We start from the raw sequence: 19112 nt of genomic DNA on the forward strand, positions 1-19112 counted from the left end.
ATTATAAAGAAAGAAAGAAAAAGAACATGACATAAAATAATAACTAGTGTAAAGCTATTTTGACTTTGATTTTTTAAGCATTTCAAAAATTAATAATTTTTTTTTTGATTTATATTGATGCAAATTAATATGAATCTAATTTTAAAAAGGGCATTGAAATGACAATATCTCAAAGTAAAATTGATATCATTGTATGATATATAACGAGTTGTAAAACTTGAATGATCCTAATGGTTGAGAAGATGTTTCTTTTTACCTTTCTAAAAATCAGCATTCAAATTTAGACCAAATAGAATATATATCTTTTTGTATATTCAAATGGTAGATTTTGTACCAGAAATCTTATACATCAATTAATTTATAATTTTAAAATAACAATATTATTATTATTATTTCATTAATTTTTTTTTTTTTATATATATATATATATATATATATATTTTGGTAGGATTATATTTTCATTATGTCTAGTTTCTCACCTTCATTACGAAATAGCACAATAGCACAACATTTGAATCTAAAATAGCACAACATTTGAACCTAAAACTTCTTATTTGGGAAGACTTAATTTCCATAACCATTGTCAATTTAGCTACCCAAACAAAAAAAAACATACACAATAGTCTTTCTCTTAATTTATAAACTAAAATATGTGAATTTTTTTTATATTTACACTGCCTTTGTGGTTGTCTTCCGTAATGCCCTCATTTATAGGAAGAAAAATGAAAAAGGAGGGGATTTTAAAGTATAAAACTCGTAGTGCCCTAATTTATGTGGCGAAGAATGAAACTATGAGGCCCTAATTTCTCACGAGGTATGTAAAAGTGGGGACTTTAAAATATGAAATCCATGGTGTAATGTCATGTGGAGAGTATTAAAACCGTTTTGCTTTGAAGGTCCTTTTTGCAGGTTTAAAAAAGCCAACTCTAAGCACCGTAACGGTGGCAATTAAACATGTTACATTTTCCGAAAGCTCTTACATATTTATTTCGTAGGGATCGGTTTGCACTCCAGCGGCTCTCTGCTGTCAGCAGTGCCATCCTGTTCTGAAGCCAGAACTCTCATATCTAAACTCTGGACTTCTGCATAAACAGGTAAGCCATTTGTTCAAATTTTCTCATTTGACTTCAGCTTTTGATTTTACAGAAGTTCAGTTGAGAATGGCATTAGAGACCCTGCATAATTTGCCCGTATGGAGAGATGCTGTATTCAGTTTATTGTAGCAATTTTGATTAGCATTTTGCCCTCTTATTCGATCTATGATTGGGGTTTTTGCTTATTTTGCTTCTCCGTTTATTAGTTTTGTCAACCTGTTTGTTGAATTTTGCGCTCGGTGTATCGGGTGCAATTGTGAATCGCCTATTTTCGATCATAAGCGGGCACTGTTGAATCGATCAATGCCCATGTCTTGTGGTTTGGCACTTTTAAGATCCGATATCTTTAAAAGCAGAGTTATGGAAACATTTCTTCTTTAAAAACAGAGTTTTGGACTCTTTATTTTCCTTACGATTGGATATTTGCGGATATTTGGTTTGTGTGTTCTTCGTTTTTAAAATGCGAGTGTAACAATCGAAGAATTTCCGCGTATCCATTGCACTTGGGCTTTTAATCATCCTCTGTGGTTTTTACACTGTTTTTAATGCCCAATTTTATGGTTTGTCACCTAAGGTCTAACTCCGTAAAAAAGCTTAGTTCTGAAGACAGGCATGCGGATCTTTGTATTTTGTTCCCAATTAGATTTGTGAAAAAATAAAATGATGTGTATGGGTTAGTTCTTCAACTATGGGTTGCCTGACATCTCCATCTTCACCGCTGAACCGTGACCTCATTGACACATTGGCCTTCTTTTTATTATCTTTGGGACATTTTTTTTTTTAAATTGATCAATGCCCAATTATTATGTTTTCACACCATAATATCGTTTGCCATTAACCATATTTTAAAGAGTAGTTCGGTGGCTGACGTTATCTTCCTAGATAAATACCTTGTACATTGATTAGTCCTAGTATTATTATTATTTTTTTTGCATTGGACCAATCTAGGTTTTATTATTGTTTTGCAGAGATGGCACAATCTAAGCCAAGCAGAAGCTCTGCTGAGGTTGAAGATATTATACTGCGTCGAATATTTCAGGTAACGTTGGGAGCTGGAAGAAACCAAGTTCCCTCAGTGGTATATTTGGAGCAGACAGCAGCTGAATTACTGAGTGAAGGTAGACCCTTACTTTTGTTCATGGACATAATGGAGAGAGTTTTGATAGACAGGTTATCCACTCCTGGCCTTGAGCCCCCTTTCCAGTATCTAGTCCAATGTTATAGAAGAGCACAGGAAGAGCTGCGGCGATTGCCTTCAATGAAGGATAAAGCATTAATCCCCAAAATGGAAGAAATTGTAAAGCATGCAAGACAGTTGTCTCTTTCATACAGTAGAATTGTTTTGGGAAACCCAGATATGTTTCCTCAACCTGCAGAGCAGAAGTCACCTCTCTTGGATCTGTTCCTTTCTGAAGCTTCTACTGATTTTTCTGCATTTGGCGGGAGCAGTGTTCCTGTAATTACAACCCCTCCTGGGTTTCTAGATGATTTTTTCAGGGATTTTGAAGAAGATAGTTTGGATCCTATATTAAATCAGCTTTATGAAGATTTGAAATTAACCACAAGGGAAGTGGCTTCACCTCTTCAAGACTTTCAGAAGCCCTTGAGAGCCCTAAAAAAACTGATTGATATTCCTGTTTGTGCAAAATATCTGGTCAATCATCCATCTTGGATATGCAAAGGCAATGTTGTGGACGGACGACTCATTGAAGTTGAAAGTATACTGGGACCCTTTTTCCATGTCAGTGCTTTACCTGATGTGTTTACTAGAGAAGAACACGATGTTGGGTATGTTCTTAATTGAGTGATGTTTTACTTATTTTGGTTTATCCATTTTTCTTTTGATAATTAAAAAGTTAAAACTATTAATTCATTTTAATATAGGTACATTATTTTACGAACTTTGGGTGGTCCTTGGCTTGCCCCCAAGAAAGATAGGACATGACCTGCATAGGATTATCAGATTTAGTTCTGCCCATTCCTGAGATAAAGGGCATTATAAAAAACATCTAATCGTAATTGGAGTCTTTGCATGATGACTGTTTATTATACTGGTGGAGAGGAAACAAAAAACTTTTCAGGGCTAAGTTCAAGCTTGGCTGATTTCATCTTTGGATATTCAGGTGAGCAGAGCACCTTCTTCATGAGCTTCAAAGCCTTAGACTGGCAGGGCCTTCTGGGATTCAGTCATTCCACTCTTGATGTGACATTACATTCGAACTAAAACTCATTAAATCTGCCTGAAGATTAAATCCTAACTCTGTTATACTGTATGTTTTTATATATGCAATCACTTAATATTTCTTATAGCAAGGATGTCCATCTGACCACTTATCTTGTTATCTTCTTCTGCATGTCAAGGGCTTCCTTAACTGAGTCAAGTGTTCTATCAATCTCACCTGTGTACCAATGATTTTATCTTGAATACATTACCTCTATGTTATGTAACCTTATCTCCAGTGGCTCTACTCCAGACCTTAATTTTTGCAATGTTCCTACTAAATTATCTGCAGCTGCTTCAGGGTTCTCAGCTCATCTTTCTGCTACTTGCTTCCTTCTTTATACTGAATGTTTTTATAAATGCAATGTTCAATTGCTTGCTGTTTCTTATAGCTTGTCCAGCGGCCTACTGGTAACATTGAATTAAAGCAAAGGGTGGCTTCCAATAGCTATCTTCTTACACTTATTCCTCATCTGGAATAGACATGGGAGCCTTGTCTTTATCTCCACTCACCATCTCTGGTTGCTTGTTTGGCTCCTTTCTGCCTGCTAGTGTCCCCATCAGACTACTTATCTTCCCCTTGATGTTGCTTATTTCCATGGTCTTATTCTGAATCATATCCTTCATGCTATTGCAGCTATTCATATGTTCTTCCACCACCTTGATGTTATCATCTGCCTTGAACCTCTTCCTCTTTGCATATGTGAGCATGAAGGGCTTCCTTAACTGTGTTAAGCATTCATTCTGTTAGTCGCACCTGTATATCATTAATTTATTTTGAATGCTTTCTACCAGCTTCTTCCGATACTCCGGCTTAATATCCTGGGGAAAGAACTCCACTTTAACTGTGGGGTGATACTGATAAGGTCTGTGCCTTCCCCATGTTATAACCTGGATCTCTAGTGGGTCTAGTTTCAGTATTATGCTGTGTGCTTACTACAGACCTTATTCTTTTGCCAACATGTTCGTACTGTCCAATCATCCTCAACTGCTTCAGAGTTCTCAGCTTTACTTGCTTACTGACCACCTCCTCTCCTTCCGTCTCATGTTTCCTTCCTTCACTTAGGGGTCCCGGATAGAAGGATTGGAAATCCAGAGTCAGTGAAGAAACAATAACACTGAAATGGCAAGCTAAAAACTCCTGCCTCCAAACACTAAAATTCATAGCTCTGAGAGATAACAGAGCTAATTATCATGATTCCTGGAAAAATTCAATCTGCTTCTAGCCTGGGTGCCTCTGGAAACACCAGGACTCCTTTCCAAACATCCATTAGCAATATTTCAAACCAGATAGTCCTTTCATGTGGTTGTGGTGGATTCTTAAACTTGATTACGCTGTTTGAATTCTGTGCATATGAAGGGCTGATTATTGTAGTTTTAGCCATGTTTTCTGTTTTAACAATCAGAGATCAGATAATTTTATTAATGTCCAAAGAGTGACCACAAAGTTGGTCATTGGAACTCAAAAGTACAACCAATAAGAATACACAGTAGGAGTGTGAAAGCAATGCCTTTCACTCTACAAAAGGGCAGAGATCGAACAAACTAGCTAGCCAATGGAAACACAATGCAACATATTTCCATTGGACTTCATCAAAAATCCTTTTTTTATGCAATATCTGAGGCTGATAAAGGTGCAAATATTGGTGGCCTAAATGGTTTGTGCCATGTAACCTGTTTAGAGGCAATGTGTCATCTTGGGTTGTTTTGTGAGTGGATCTGGATGATGTAGGGGCTATAGATGGGTTCTATTATCCTATTTTTTCTGAAAAAATAGAGGTGTGTTATTTATTGATTCACATTTTCAATGGACAGTATTTGGCAGCACTTTTCAGTATTTCACCTAATCAAGGGGGGGGGGGGGGTTTCTTGGTCTATCAAGATCCTTTACTCTATCAATGTATTCCGTTGCCTTAAACATAAAAAGAGATATTAGGTTCTCAAACCCTTTATTTTATCCAATTAATCTTAGTCCTGCAGCTTCCTGATCTCTGGACTTTCTTTTTGAATTTTCACACCTGTGAACATCTGATGCCAATGTTTAGGAATATGTTTGTTGGGAAGTGAGAAGAATTTTCACTCGTGGAGCCATCAACTTGTCCTGAAACCTAAGGAAAGAGTGGGATCTTTGCCATACCATGCATTTTCCAGATTAAGATCAGGATGACCTAGGTGCCCTGAAGGAAAGAAACCCATGCCCACATAGGGTTTGCTTCAGCTGAGGGTGAGGGGATCTTCATGTTTAGTTCACAAGTCTATCTACTTTGTTCCTCTGAGTTTGGCATGCATCACTTCCTCAACCTCAGTATGACGGGGTTTTTAATCCTTTTTATTGACAATTTGAACCCAAGATTGGAGGGTCCAAATAGCTTCTTGAGAAGGACTTCCTCATGCTTGTTCTTGAGATCCTAGATCTCCATGGGTAGGGAATCCTCGGTCGGGTAAAGGTTTTCTTGCTCTTGGCATCAATCATAAATTGTTTTAAAAGAATACCATATAATACCATATCCTCCATTTTCTTTACCTAATTTTGTTTATTATTTTTTTCTCTTGGAGGGTTAGAAGAGGCCAAGTCTTTTTGGGCTACACCTGTTTTGGGGTGTCATTTCAGGGTGTCTTTGCTGTACGGTTAGTGATTTGACCTATATGGTAATCCTTTATTGAGAGCTTAATGTAATTTTGTTGGTTCATTACTAGTTTTTGTAGAGGCTATGAGGATGCTTGTGAGGTAAGTGTGTAGGTGGTTTTGGGGGATTGCAGGGGTGTATGTTAGTAGTGGATGTGGGGTCTAGGATACCTGCAATTAAGAGGGGGAAATGAGGTATGGAGAGTAGGGGGTTAGGGAGAGTGTGGTGGGTAAAGAGGAATGAGGGATAAGGGAAAGGTAATCATAGTGAGGGAGCGTCATAACTATGATATGGGAGGAGGGTAGGGATAGAGGGGTGGGAGTAGGGAGGACATGGCCGTAGATTGTTGGTATGAGGAGGAGCTATGCTGTAGGAAAACACAAAAAAATATACTAGAGAAAAAGAAATAGAAAAAGATGATGACTTGCTATAAGGTGATTTTGAAAGAAGACCATTGAAACCATGATATGGGAGGAGGGTAGGGATAAAAGCGTGGGAGTAGGGAGGAAATGGCCATAGATTGTTGCTATGAGGAGGAGCTATGTTGTAGGAAAACACAAAAAAATAGACTAGAGAAAAAGAAATAGAAAAAGATGATGATTTGCTATAAGGTGATTTTTAAAGAAGACCAGTGGAACCACTCCCAAATTGTTTGAGTTGATGTGTGTCTAAAAGTAAGTCTACCTGTGTGTTATCAAGCCAACTAGGTGTGAAACAAGTTGGCTTGTAGTGTTTTGGGTTGACATGTATCTTCACTCGAGAAGATGCTAGCTTGATTTGAGTTGACATAAGAGTAAAATATTTGAATGGGGATGTGGAAGGGCAACAACCACGACTTATGCTGGCTATAGGAGAATTGTGGGCTAAGAGCCATTTGTCAATCTTAATGTTCAAAGTTTAGGGAATTTCGATCTCCTTGGTACAAAGCATACATGTGATAAAGGGATTGTTCCAAGAGTACAAGGGAAGAACAAAGATTGGTTGAACAACCTTGATGAAGCTCATGATTTGATTGCGTACCATGTGTTGGATGAATTATATTTATATATTCAAGATTTGAAAGCTCAAAAAGAATCGTGGGATATGCTTGAGACTTTTTTCTTCAGTAGGCTTGAGTTATGCAACATGAAATTGATTTGATGTTCTTAAAGACACTTGATTTCAACAAGATTGAAGAGAATGTAGTTGAAAGATTGTGGGTCTAACTTCATGATGGCTGGTGCTCACGTGATTCATATTGTTATTTGCAGCTCTACAACTCCTTATGAGGTATTTCATTCTCACTTTTTGCTCTATGAAACATTTGTTTGGTGTTCATGTAAGTTAGATTTTGATGAATTTTGTTGTTCTTTGATGGGCAAAAAGAATCTTGGTAAACTTGGTTCCAAGTTGATTGCTTATTCTTGATGGGAAGAAACCCAGAGGATCCCTAGTAGTCCCAAAAAGGACTTACCATCTCTTTTATAGTATAAGCAGAAGGGAAAGAAACATTTGAACAAGAAACCTTAGTTTGTGGCAAACTGGGGTGTCTATATGACAAGTGTTGTAAGCAATTGGCAAATAATAAGAAGCAAATGAGGCAGATTTCAATGTCCAATTAGCATCAGGGTAATCTTGTACCCTTGTAATGATGGTAGGGCCTTTCATTCAACTTCTTCTAAAGCTTTGCATTAATACTAAATGGATTGTTGATTTTGGTTGTGCATTGAACACATGGTTAGGAACTACTCCTTATTTTTTTCCCTTGGTACTATCCAAAACATTGACGAGAGCTTATCTTGGAGATGGCATTGCATATCATGTTTGTTGTATTGGTAATGTCAAAGCTAAAAATGGCATTGTAAATGATGCTTACCATGTCCTTGGTTTAAGTGCTAATTTGCTCAATAACTATTAATGTCTATCTAGGGCTCCTTTTTATTCCATTTAGAAAAGGAACTTGAGTTTTTTGTTGGTGTTGGGTTTGAGTTGGGAATGTGGTGAAGCAAGTGGGATAACAACACTATTGGGAAGTTGACAATGGTTGACATGTGGACCATTAGATCTTTGAGCACATTAGTGGCTGCCTCTAGTTTTGTTGCTTTGGCTTTCAAAGACGCAATTGAAAATTTCCCTTCAATTTCTCATTGTTTATATGTTGGAAATATCCATTCATTTCTTGGAGATTTGTTGTTAAGGGATGGATTGTCATTGTGCGAGCTCAAGTTGTCTTTTCCTCAAGAATTATTTTAATTGGGTTGATGCTAATATGAAGGCCTCATTTTCTCTGCTCTCATTGTAGTGAGAAGATTGATAGGGGAGCCACATTTCTTCTTCCTTGCACTTGAAATGGTGGGGTGTTCATATTGGTAGGAGGCAAAGCAATCAACCACTTGACTATTCCCTTATGGCACCTAATTCAGTAGTTGGTTGAATAGATGGGGGAATCGAGGACAACATTGGTCACTGTTACAAGATGCGTAGAACAAAGAGAAATATCCCTCCATCAACTATATAGAGGCTTCATTTGATGGAGGCTTTTCTTGACTAGGATTCAAACAATGGAGAGGATGAGGGGGGATCCAAGTCCATGACGAGAAGCATAGTAGCTTGGTGTTGTTGTTTGTAGGGTAGGAGGCTTTGAATGCCTCATATGTCATAAATTAACATGACTACTGGCAACGGGGAGGGTAGGAAGGAAGTCACCCCACCTTTAAAGTCAATTTTAGCGTACAAGTCTTCGTGGGGCAAATTTGTAGGGTGTTAAGGTGACTTCCCCTCCATGAATTTGCAACAAGCCATTTGGTAATGTTGTGTTGATGTTGGCCATTTCATTTGCAATTGTTGTTTATCCCATATATATGATAGAAACGGGCTTGTTTAAAATTCCCAGAGAGAGTTTTAGCTTGATGAATGGGCCTAGCTAGAGTAGGAGAGGCTACATGCCTTTTTGATCTCTTGACATTGATGGTTAATGAGAATCCCAATCACTATTTTTGGTTGTCTTCCGGGGATTTGAGAATCTTTTGTCCTCGGTAGAGAGCAAGAGCTTTCACCGCATTGTTAGTGGTGTTCCCAATGTTTGAGGCATCTCCAAGTGTCCTTTAGGAGTGTAGATCACTTTGCCTGCATGTTTCATGCGGCATGCCACTCATGCCTTTCTTTCTAAGAATGATCCTATGAGACATTTGGTGCATGAAAGAACGGGACACTTGAACTTTCAAAGTTTGTAGTGGATGAGCAAGTTGAAGATGTTGCATGGATTAACTTGTCTTTGTGATATTGTGTTTGTGAAGCATGTGTCATGGGAAAGCATCGAAGAGAAGTTCAAGGAGGGAAAGTCATGGTGTGTGATGACTCTCTTGTTGATTGTTCATAATGATTTGTGTGGATTTATGGATAGGTCCTCTCTTTTAGGTGCAAAGTATATTTTTACTTCTATTGATGATTCTTCGAGGTGCAAATGAGTCTATCTTTTAAAGATAGAGAGTAAAGTCCTGAGTAAGTTTCAAAAGTTCAGATCCCTAGTTGAAAATCAACGTATTTACACTACTTAATCTCAAGTGTTGATAATGGTGGAGATAAGATAATTTTATTATTGTCCAGAAGGACAAGAAATGTAGACCAGTGGGAGTACTAGTAACAATATATTGTGCCAAGGCTACTCCTAAAAGCTAAAGAATAAAGATATTAGAAAGTAAGGAAGTAAAGTAAGTAATAAAAGGAGAAGGAACTATTCATTGTTTAATTATACACTATTCATGAATTTTGAGGACATTTTATACCAAATGTGGCATTACTTGTTAGATGCCTTTATATTTAGCAGTTCAGTTCTATTTCTAGTTTTGGTTTAGTTAGGATTTGCATGCTTTAAGTTTCTAATTTAAATTTTCATGCATCAATTTGGTAAGGTCCATGCAGTTGAGCTCAGTTTAGTGAAGTGCATCTAATCTCGTAGTGCATGTAACATTGTGTTAGAGCCTAGTTTTTTAAATCTTCCATATTTTGTGTCTGGAGAGGCAAGCTGCATAGGATAGAGAGCTATTGGAAGGTTTCAATGGGTAGTATGTCCAAGCTTCAATGACTGAAATGGACTTGTGCTACTGATCGGCTTGTGGACCTAAGAATGGATGTGGGATGTGAAACCCTAGTTGATCCAGTGAGTGGAGATTGAAGCTTATTTGACAAAGCTGTAATAATGGCATTTCTAGTATGCAAGAAAGTCATTTGTTGGAGGGAGCTTCCAACTTTGTGATGTGGAATTTGAGATTCCAGAACCTGTTGGGAAGGGTGGACTTATGGTACCTTTTCGAGAAGGTGGTTATGCTACCTACAAATCCCAAAGATTTGGCAAAACATAGGAAGAAGACAGTGGCAGTGAAGCCAATCCTGTTGTATGTGGTGAAGGGTCACCTAATCCTTCATCGCTAGGAAGAAGATTGCCAAAGAAATGTTGCAGGAATCTTGTATTAGAGTGATCCTTAAAGAACAAGCTCAACGCTACTCACATGAGCCAGCTAGATACAATTACAAACTATCTCATGAATGTCGCAGTGCTGAGATATAATAGTTGCAGTCATGGACATAGTTGAGGATAATTAGCCAGTTTAGGCTTCTCTGAATGGTTCTAGTCCATTGTGGCATAACTTTGTCCAAGTTATTGGTGGTTGGGAGAAGTTACCTGTCTTTGAGCAGCTGTGGGATGCTTTCATTGTAGAGGAGATGAGATTACTAGAACTCAGCTAGTTACAAGGATGATCATGCACTAGACCTTGAGTCATCTCTCGTTCTTGAGGTGTGACAAGCATGATCACTATGTGTCATATTGTCTTGAATGGAAGCATGGTCACTATGCTTCTCATTATTTTGAGAGGAAGAAGGGAAAGGGCAATCAATATAGGGGTTTGTAGAAAGTGCATAACCTTCACGCATGAATGAGTTGACAACCAGGCCAGATACTACCTTTGCCATGGTGTCATCTTTCCATGAACATAGTTAAAAATTCTAATTCTTCATGTTAGGGGAAGAAATACTTCAGTCATATCTAGTGCCTTAAGTGTGATAAGCATGATCACTATTCTTTAGTGCCATAAGAGGAGAAGGAAAAGGGCAAGCAATAAACATCAGGAGTCTGCAGGGAGTGTAAAAGCTTCAGGTTTGGATGAGTTGATTGCTAGGCTTGGTACTACTTTTTCCATGTAGTCGTGTCTTTTTGTGAACATAGTATCAAGTGTTGAATCATACGAGGATAGTGGAGCTTCCAGACGCATGACTTACGATAGATAGATTTTTAGTGGCTTTCAAGAGCAAGAGGGAGGATTGTGTTGTGTGAGGTATGGTTGGAAGCCATGATGGAGGAGTGTGCCTCTAGCCTTGAGGAGACAGTCATGGAACTAATTGTGGAATCAGTCATTGATTCCTTGATTACTGTTGATGGGAGTATGAAAGAGTGCCTGGGTAATGTTGTATTAGATAGATTGTCTAAACAAGAGGGAGTTGACCTTGGTGAGACTCTTACTCTAGTTGTTGGAGGATTCGCCAAGGAAGAGGGAGTTGACCTTGGTGAGACTCTTACTCTAGTTGTTGGAGGATTTGCCAAGGAAGAGGGAGTTGCCTTGGATGGGTTGATGCATGCACCACCAAGTTTGGATTTCAATACCAATGAATTTGTACTCATGTTGGGCCTTTTTGAGTTTTTCAATTTGTTGTTTGATAGATTTGATACACTTATCTTGGCCCTCTAATTCATTATTGCTATAAATTTGGAACAGTGCATGATGTTGTGAGAAGATTTTGACCAGTGAAAATGTCATCAAGGACAAAGAATGTGAATAGTTCCCTGATCTAGTGTTCCTTGTATAGAGTTTTCATCTCGAATTTTTTGAAGAGAGTTCAGAGCACTGCTGCAGGGATTGTTCCTCACCACCCATGCACTAGACCTCGAAATCGCGCATAATGCGGAATTATGAGCGAAGCACGCTTGAAATTGTGCTTCGGGTTGGATCTACGTGGTTCCTGGTATTTTGGAACCATTATGTGAGGAATCATGCTTCTTGGACACTCCCTAGGTGCTTCCTAGATGCTCCCTAATGGTAATGTTAAATTCTTAAATTCTCCTTTATCTTTCATTTTCATCCTTTTACTTAATTTTTTTAAATTGCAATGAGATGACTCAGGATGTTTGGGAGTGGTTCCAACCTCATTGGAATTCATATGGAGAAAATAGGATTTCGTATCCCATTCAAACGGACTTAATAGTTTTTAGGATTTCAAGTTCAATGGGATTGTGGCATTTCATTAAATTATATCACACATTAGGGTATGTGATTGGCATTTAATCAAGAGCACCAAGGCTTATATGTATCCTGTTGATGGTGGTGTTTATTGTTGAACTCCTTTGTTAGTGCCTTCGCAAAAATGTACCCTTTCATTCAAGTCAAAATCATTGATCAAGCATGTTAAGCTTTTTCTACCATATTTTATTATTTTAAGGCTTGAATTAGGCAGTTAGATCAAAAGTGGGCAATGTTAACTAATGTCCTTAGAGAATATAGGTAGAGGCAAATGGTAGAGAAGTGGTGAAGAATCTAGATTCTAGATGGTTGATACTCGAATAATTAATCATTAATGTATCATGGACGCCATTTCTATCTTTATTTATGTACAAGTATGCTTGCTTTGATATATTCTGCAACTAATTTAGCATTCTGGATGTTTTTTTGAATATATATATATATATACACGCTTCTAGGATGCTTTGCTTCTGAGGGTTTTAGGAAAATGATACTTTTGATGCTTCGCTTCCAAAAGATGCACTTGCTTTGTCCCTGCTTCATGCAATGTTGGTTCATAGTACAGAAGATAGCAGTGATCTTGATTCATGTTTCTTCAGGTTTGTTAGTGGTCAGTGGTTTGGCCAAGCCCTTAGTAGAGGGGAGGTTCCAGATATAGAATGGGTATCTTGTGTTTGGCAGAACTCTTTCCTCGCAAGAGAGTGTTGGATTTTCATTACCTCAGAAAGGATATGGCAGAGTGCCATTATTGTTAGCAACGAGTAGTGGAGACCTCTGTGCACATAGAGAAGGCATGTGTGACAGGTGTGCAGGTCTGTACCACAGCAAGGTGACCCTCCTCTAGCAGTTTTGTACAGTCCACTTCAACAATTCCATACAGCAATAACAAGGGTGCAGGAGCATTTATGGAGAAGAGAGAGATAGAGAGTGCAGGCATGCCAAAAGCATGCATGTGCTATTCTCATTTTAGTTCCAGTTTAGATGCCTTTATATTTAGTAGTTCAGTTCTCTTTTTGGCTTTAGTTTAGTTGAAGTTTTCATGCATAAATTAGGTAAGGTGCATGCAACTTAGCTCAATTTAGTGAAATGCATGTGGCCGAGTAGTTAAGGTACAGATCTCAAGGAGGATGCATGCTTGCATACCTCAGAAAATCTCTAGTTGAGGCTCTAGGTTTATGCATCTAGTTCAGCTTGACAGTTACCCTGCTATTCTTCTGTAGTGGATTTCGTTGTTAGAAGTAATGAAAAGCAGTAACAGTTTTTGACAGTCAATTTAGTGTGTCTCTGTTATATATTTTAGTATGCCTTTATAGTGTGTAGCATCAATTACAGAGTGCAGTTTTGAGTAGCTTTAAGTTTTCTGCTGTCTAGTTTTTTTGTAGAAATTCTTTTATGTTGAAGCTTGTGGTAGCTTCAGAAGGTCTTTTGCATAGGCGTGTGGAAGATGATTTATTGCGTCTTTAGGTGCTTGCTTGGTGGAAGTGATTTATGTCTTTCCTAAATCTTAGGAAAAAGTACAATAATAAAGGTCAACTAATTATTGTGGACTATTAAGTCATTTTCTAAGGATAAATAATTTAATTATTTAAGTGACTTAGAAGTAATCTCAACCCTTGATCTCCAATATCTTGTAGAAGGGAGATTAGGGTTTGGGATTTGGGCTTAATGAAGATTATAAAAGAAGCCTAGTGTAGAGGTGAAGACAAGAACACAAGAGAGAGAGGCAGCTACAACATATTTGGGAAAACGATTTCTCAAGAAGGAGAGAGTGAATCTATAGAGCGTGATGCTCAAGTTGACCGAGGAGAAGGAAGAAGAATACAAGAATAATTTTGGGGTGTTTCGAGAAGGTTGATTTGCTGGGAATTGGAGAGGCTGAATTGCTAAAGTGAGGAGGAGGTACAATTGCTGGGGAGGTAGATTTGCCAAGGCTGAGGTGTGAGTGCGCATAGGTTGAGTGAGAGCTAGGCGTAGAGGCTGATTTTCTGGTGAGAGGAGGGCTGATTTTCCTTGGGCCGAATTTCTTTAGAGGTTGATTTTCCTTGGGCCAAATTATTTTAGTGGGGTTGAGTTGTAGGTTCCAATCATTGTGTTTTTCTTTGTAAATTCTTTGTGGGTTGAAACCTTGATTTTCTGTATTAATAATTGATGGAGAATTGTTGTGGGTGAATTATTTCTATCACAGTGTGTGATTGATCTCTTTGATTTATTTTTTCTACATATATTTCTAGATGTTAAATACTAGTGATTTTATTTTTAATTAATTCAGGATTTATTTTGTTAATTAAATAAATTGCCGGGAATAAATAATTGTCGTGGGAAAATAAACTTAGGCTGGTATTAGGAGATTTAACATTTTAGAGTGCAAATTTTATTTACCATGGTTTGAGAAAATTTAATACCTTGTATTGTGTCTTGCAATTAGATGATGATATTGTCATTTGGCAGTATAAGAATGTTATTGATCTCATAGAAGGGTTTCACATGGAAGGTTACACACCTTGTCCTAGCGTTTTTAGCTCGGAATTGAATTCATTGTTAAGATCTTTGATAATTGATGTTGCTTTATATTGGCAACTTGTAGGTAGTCTATGTTTGACTCATAGCAAGTGGAATATCACCTTCGTTATTCATCTTGTCTCTAGATATATGTGTGAGCTGAAGGAAAGCCATTAACTTGTAGTAAAGCATATTTTGAGATGTTTTAGAGGCATATAACGATTTGGTATTCAATACTATTGCGGGGGGTGAGGTTACTTTGGTTGAATATAGATTCAATTTGGGATGGTTATTAGGATGTGCAAAAGTTTAGTTTTGGTTATACCTGCCTCCTCTCCTCATGATCTATTTCATGGTCAAGCAAAAATTCTATGATTTCCCTTTCTTTTACTAAGGCCGAGTGTAGAATTGTTGTCACAACTAGGCAGGAACCTGTATGGATGTGTGCACATTTGGATGACCTTGGACTTTGTTTAGAGATGTCACTTCATTGCAATAATTAGGATGTGATTCAAAGTGTTTGTGATCTAGTGTATCATTCAAAGGCCAAACATACTAAGGTCTATTATTACCATTTTTGTTTGTTTGTTAGTTTGTTTGCAAGTTGGCGAGACAAAATTGCGGCTTGAGAAACTGCGACCTAGGGGCATTTAAGTTGTCAAAATTAGTTGGGGATGGCACTTGGCCCAGGGCACAACAACTTGTACCCATGGATGGATTTGTGCTTGTGGGGTTTCAAATTTGTGACCCCAAGTTGCATGGTACGATGAAATGGAAATGCGTATTTGAAAAGGGAATGAGATCCCCAAAAAATCAAGAAATGGGAAACTATATATATATATATACAAAAACTTTGAAAGAAAGCATTTAAGTTTTAAATTTTAACATTATAATTTAGAATATAGATACATATTCATCTATATTGTATACTTGTCATCAATATCACCTCTAAGCATTCAAATAAGATAGAAAAAGCTTAACATGTCAAATCTAGGTTTTGTTTGAGTGATGGGTACACTTTTACAATTTACTAGGGTGATGAATCATGATAGAGGAGTTCCAACAATCAAGGTACATAGAGGGTTTGGTGCTCTTGATTAAATGTTAAGTCTAAGTCTGGATTTCGAGTGGAATCTAAAATTTTACTTTCTCCATATGAAATCCATTGAGGTTGGAACCACTCTCAAACATCTTGAAACAATTAATGGTAATGCTAAAAATTTAAGTAAAAGGTTTAACATTACCATTAATTACATAACATGATCTTAACATAGTAATTACTTAGCATTAGTAGGGCCTTAGGCTTGAATGTTAGGCTGCTCCACTCATAAATTATTGTTTTTAAAAAATATTTTGCATTCGCCTCACACATGCCACAGGGATGTTGTATCGCCCCACACATGTTTTGTAGATGCTGAAATGCATGGTATGGTGCTTGAAATGTTTCAAACATTTCAACCCAATTAAAACACATTTCAAGCACCATAGCATGCATTTCAACATCTACACGACATGTGTGCGGCGATACAACATGCTTATGTGGCACATGTGAGGCGAAATTTAGCTTTTATGGGGGAGGGTCTCACGTTTCTTGCAACATAGTTGTGACCTTTTCACCATGGAGTGCCTTAATAGAACACCTTGTCAATGACTTCTTTGTCTCGTTGGCTCCATCATTACTATATTCAACGTTCAGATATAATTGAAATATTCAAATGGAGTATTCTTGTGTCAAGGACTAGATTGTCGACATTTTCACCAAACCTATAGTAAAGGCTGAGTTTGTTAAGTTTCACACTTTGCTTGGGTCGAAGGAAGCTATCACTAAATGCCAGTAACTTGTAATGCCCTTTCATTTTGCTTGATTCAAGCTTAATGAGGGATGTTGGTGTTGTTAGTGTGATACTTTGTGTAATCATTGAAATCTTGATGTGTGGTCCTAGTGGCTATTAAAGTCATTAGTTACCTTAGTGGTTGGTTGATGCCAACATTGATAAGTAGAGTGGGACCTTAGTGGTCCCATGTTTTAGGTATTGGGGATTTGCCTCACTTGTAACATGTCTTGTGAACTACTCTTTATGCTATTCATTGATTATTTGGGTATCGAGCATACCCACCATGATGATTTTCCTCACTTGTAACGTGTCTTGTGAACTACTCTTTATACTATTCATTGATTATTTGGGTATCAAGAATACCCACCATGTTATTGCTGCAGATTACTTTCCTAATGGCTTATTTGGGTTATTTGCATTTATTGATTTCATTGAGTGGATTCTTTGCATCTTGTCAATCTATTAGAGACCATAAGGCAAATCAAGTTTTCTTTGGATATAAGGAATTTTATGGGATTATTAGTTAATACTTTTTTTTTTTAGACAAATTTCGGTTGCTATATTATGAGCTGAAAAAAGGAGTCAGTTCTCCATACATACAATACTTTCTGGATATCATGGATCAGAGGAATTACAAAAAGGTTCCCTTCCTTGATCCTTGTTCTAGTAGTTCTGCCTCTAAAGCTTCCTAAACTACTATAAATCCTAACAAACTGCAAAGACCAAAATTTACAGCTACACATCATAATTAATCTATTTCAATTTGACTGATCTGCCTGGCCGTGGACTCTTCTGGATTTGGGTCTAGATCCACCTGTTTTGCGCTGGAGGAGCTGGGGGCAGCCTTGTTCTTTTTATCCATCATGTACTGAAGGATTGCAATCGACTCTTCTGCATGACTACAACGATTTGCCAAGTTTCTGAACTGTTCATAGAGAGAAGACACTCTATGCAGAAAGAGATTGATTTCTGCCCTGTATTTCTCATTAAGAATCCTATACTGATCCTCCATTCTTGCCTCCAGACTCTTGACCTGGTCCTCCATGATGCGCTGCTGCGCTCTCAGCTCCTCAAATTCTGCTTGGAGGTCTGCGCAATGAAGACAGTCCTCTGTTCGATTCATATTTGTCTCCGGCAACGTCCTGTTTGATATACCAGCCACTAAAACTCGAGTCTCTGATGCACGAATGTAGCTGGGCGAGGCTGCTACTGTGATTCGAGCAGGCTTGATGGATTGAGCACTTTGCCAAATACTGCTGTGCCAATGCTCACCCAAACCACTATGCTTAATGCGTTGAGGAGCTCTGTTCTCTATTGTATTTATAGAATCGGACTGCTTGCTTCGAAGGCGGGAAGATGTCGACCTGGATGTCTTGGGATTATTGCTGACCCGCTGTGTGATCAGATGCAGATCTTGCTTAGTATGGAGGTTCGATCTGAAAGGACGATCCTCGCTTGAGAGCCTGTGCCATTTCGCGTTTTTAGACGAGTTCCTGTTTGCATATCCGGGCAAAATCCTCCCCACATGCCTGATTCTGTCGCCGGCACGGATTACCTGATCAATCCCACTAGTTCTGTCAGCTGGGAACCGCGTGCTGTTGACTTGATTTGAAACGGTCATGGTAATGGTTGGAACGACACGCTGGAATTACAGCACAGACTGCCAACGGGCCTTTCACATGCCCTGTTGGCATGCTTATCCGCTTCCTTGTTCAGACTGCGTAGAATGTGATAATAGCTTACCTCTTCCATTGTTTCGTGAAGGAGTTGATTTCGCTGATTTATCTGCTGGAGGAGTATGTTTGGAGTGCTCTGCCGGTGTGCCATAAGTCGGATGATTATTGAGGAATCCCCGAACACCGCTGCCTTCTTTATCCCGAGCTTAATTAATTGGGTGAGTCCCTGAAACAGGGCTAGTCCTTCAGCTCTGTTGTTGGAGTTCTCCCCTAGCCCCCATTCATAATGAAGGATACAGTCTCCGTTTGCATTGCAAATAAGGCCCCCTGCACCTGCTAAACCTGGGTTCGACTTTGATGCGCCATCGAAGAATAGGCAGAATCTATTACAGTTGCTCATCCAATTAGAGAGTTCCTCTTCTTTCAATCGCAGTTTCCATGCACTGTTTACTTCCTTCACCTTGGTCCCCTTCCTGCTGGTTTCCTGAGCACTGGATATGTTCTCCAGAACGTAGCTGAGGAAATTTCTCTCCTCTGCACTGTAGTTTGTTGCATTAACTTTGCCATTGGTGTGATTTGTTATTGATTCTAGAGCCAACATTTTGGCCTTATGGCAAATTTTCCTGGTGCTGAATCCTTTTTCTTGGAAGACCTTGCCATTTCGCGCTAGCCAAATGCGCCATAAAAGAGTGAGAGGTATGGTGTTCCATACTCTTTGAGCCAGTTGGCTTCTTTTCTCCTTCCAAGGGCAGTTCTTCCTCCATTTGTAGATCGTTTCTGCAATTGTGTTCTGGGGTTCCCATGGTGATTCTCCAATTGAGGCCATTTCCTTCCAGCATTCACCGGCAACCGGGCAATCAATAAATAAGTGCTGCATTGTTTCCTCTG

General features: G+C 38.4%; 1 protein-coding gene across 1 annotated transcript in view; it reads left to right on the top strand.

The window, feature by feature from the left end:
• Nucleotides 1-842: 842 nt before the first annotated feature.
• Nucleotides 843-19112, top strand: part of LOC149222930 (U-box domain-containing protein) — a 71432-nt gene continuing 53162 nt past the window's right edge. Inside the window, exons 1-2 of the mRNA XM_089385673.1 lie at nucleotides 843-1094; nucleotides 2063-2882. Of these exons, the coding sequence (XP_089241799.1) occupies nucleotides 2065-2882 (818 nt within the window). The 5' untranslated portion in view covers nucleotides 843-1094; nucleotides 2063-2064. The remainder of the gene's footprint in view (nucleotides 1095-2062; nucleotides 2883-19112) is intronic.

The sequence above is a fragment of the Pinus tabuliformis genome, chromosome Q (assembly GCF_031772625.1).
Source record: "Pinus tabuliformis cultivar Carrire ecotype Pingquan chromosome Q, CPIR1, whole genome shotgun sequence".
Lineage (NCBI taxonomy): Eukaryota > Viridiplantae > Streptophyta > Pinopsida > Pinales > Pinaceae > Pinus > Pinus tabuliformis.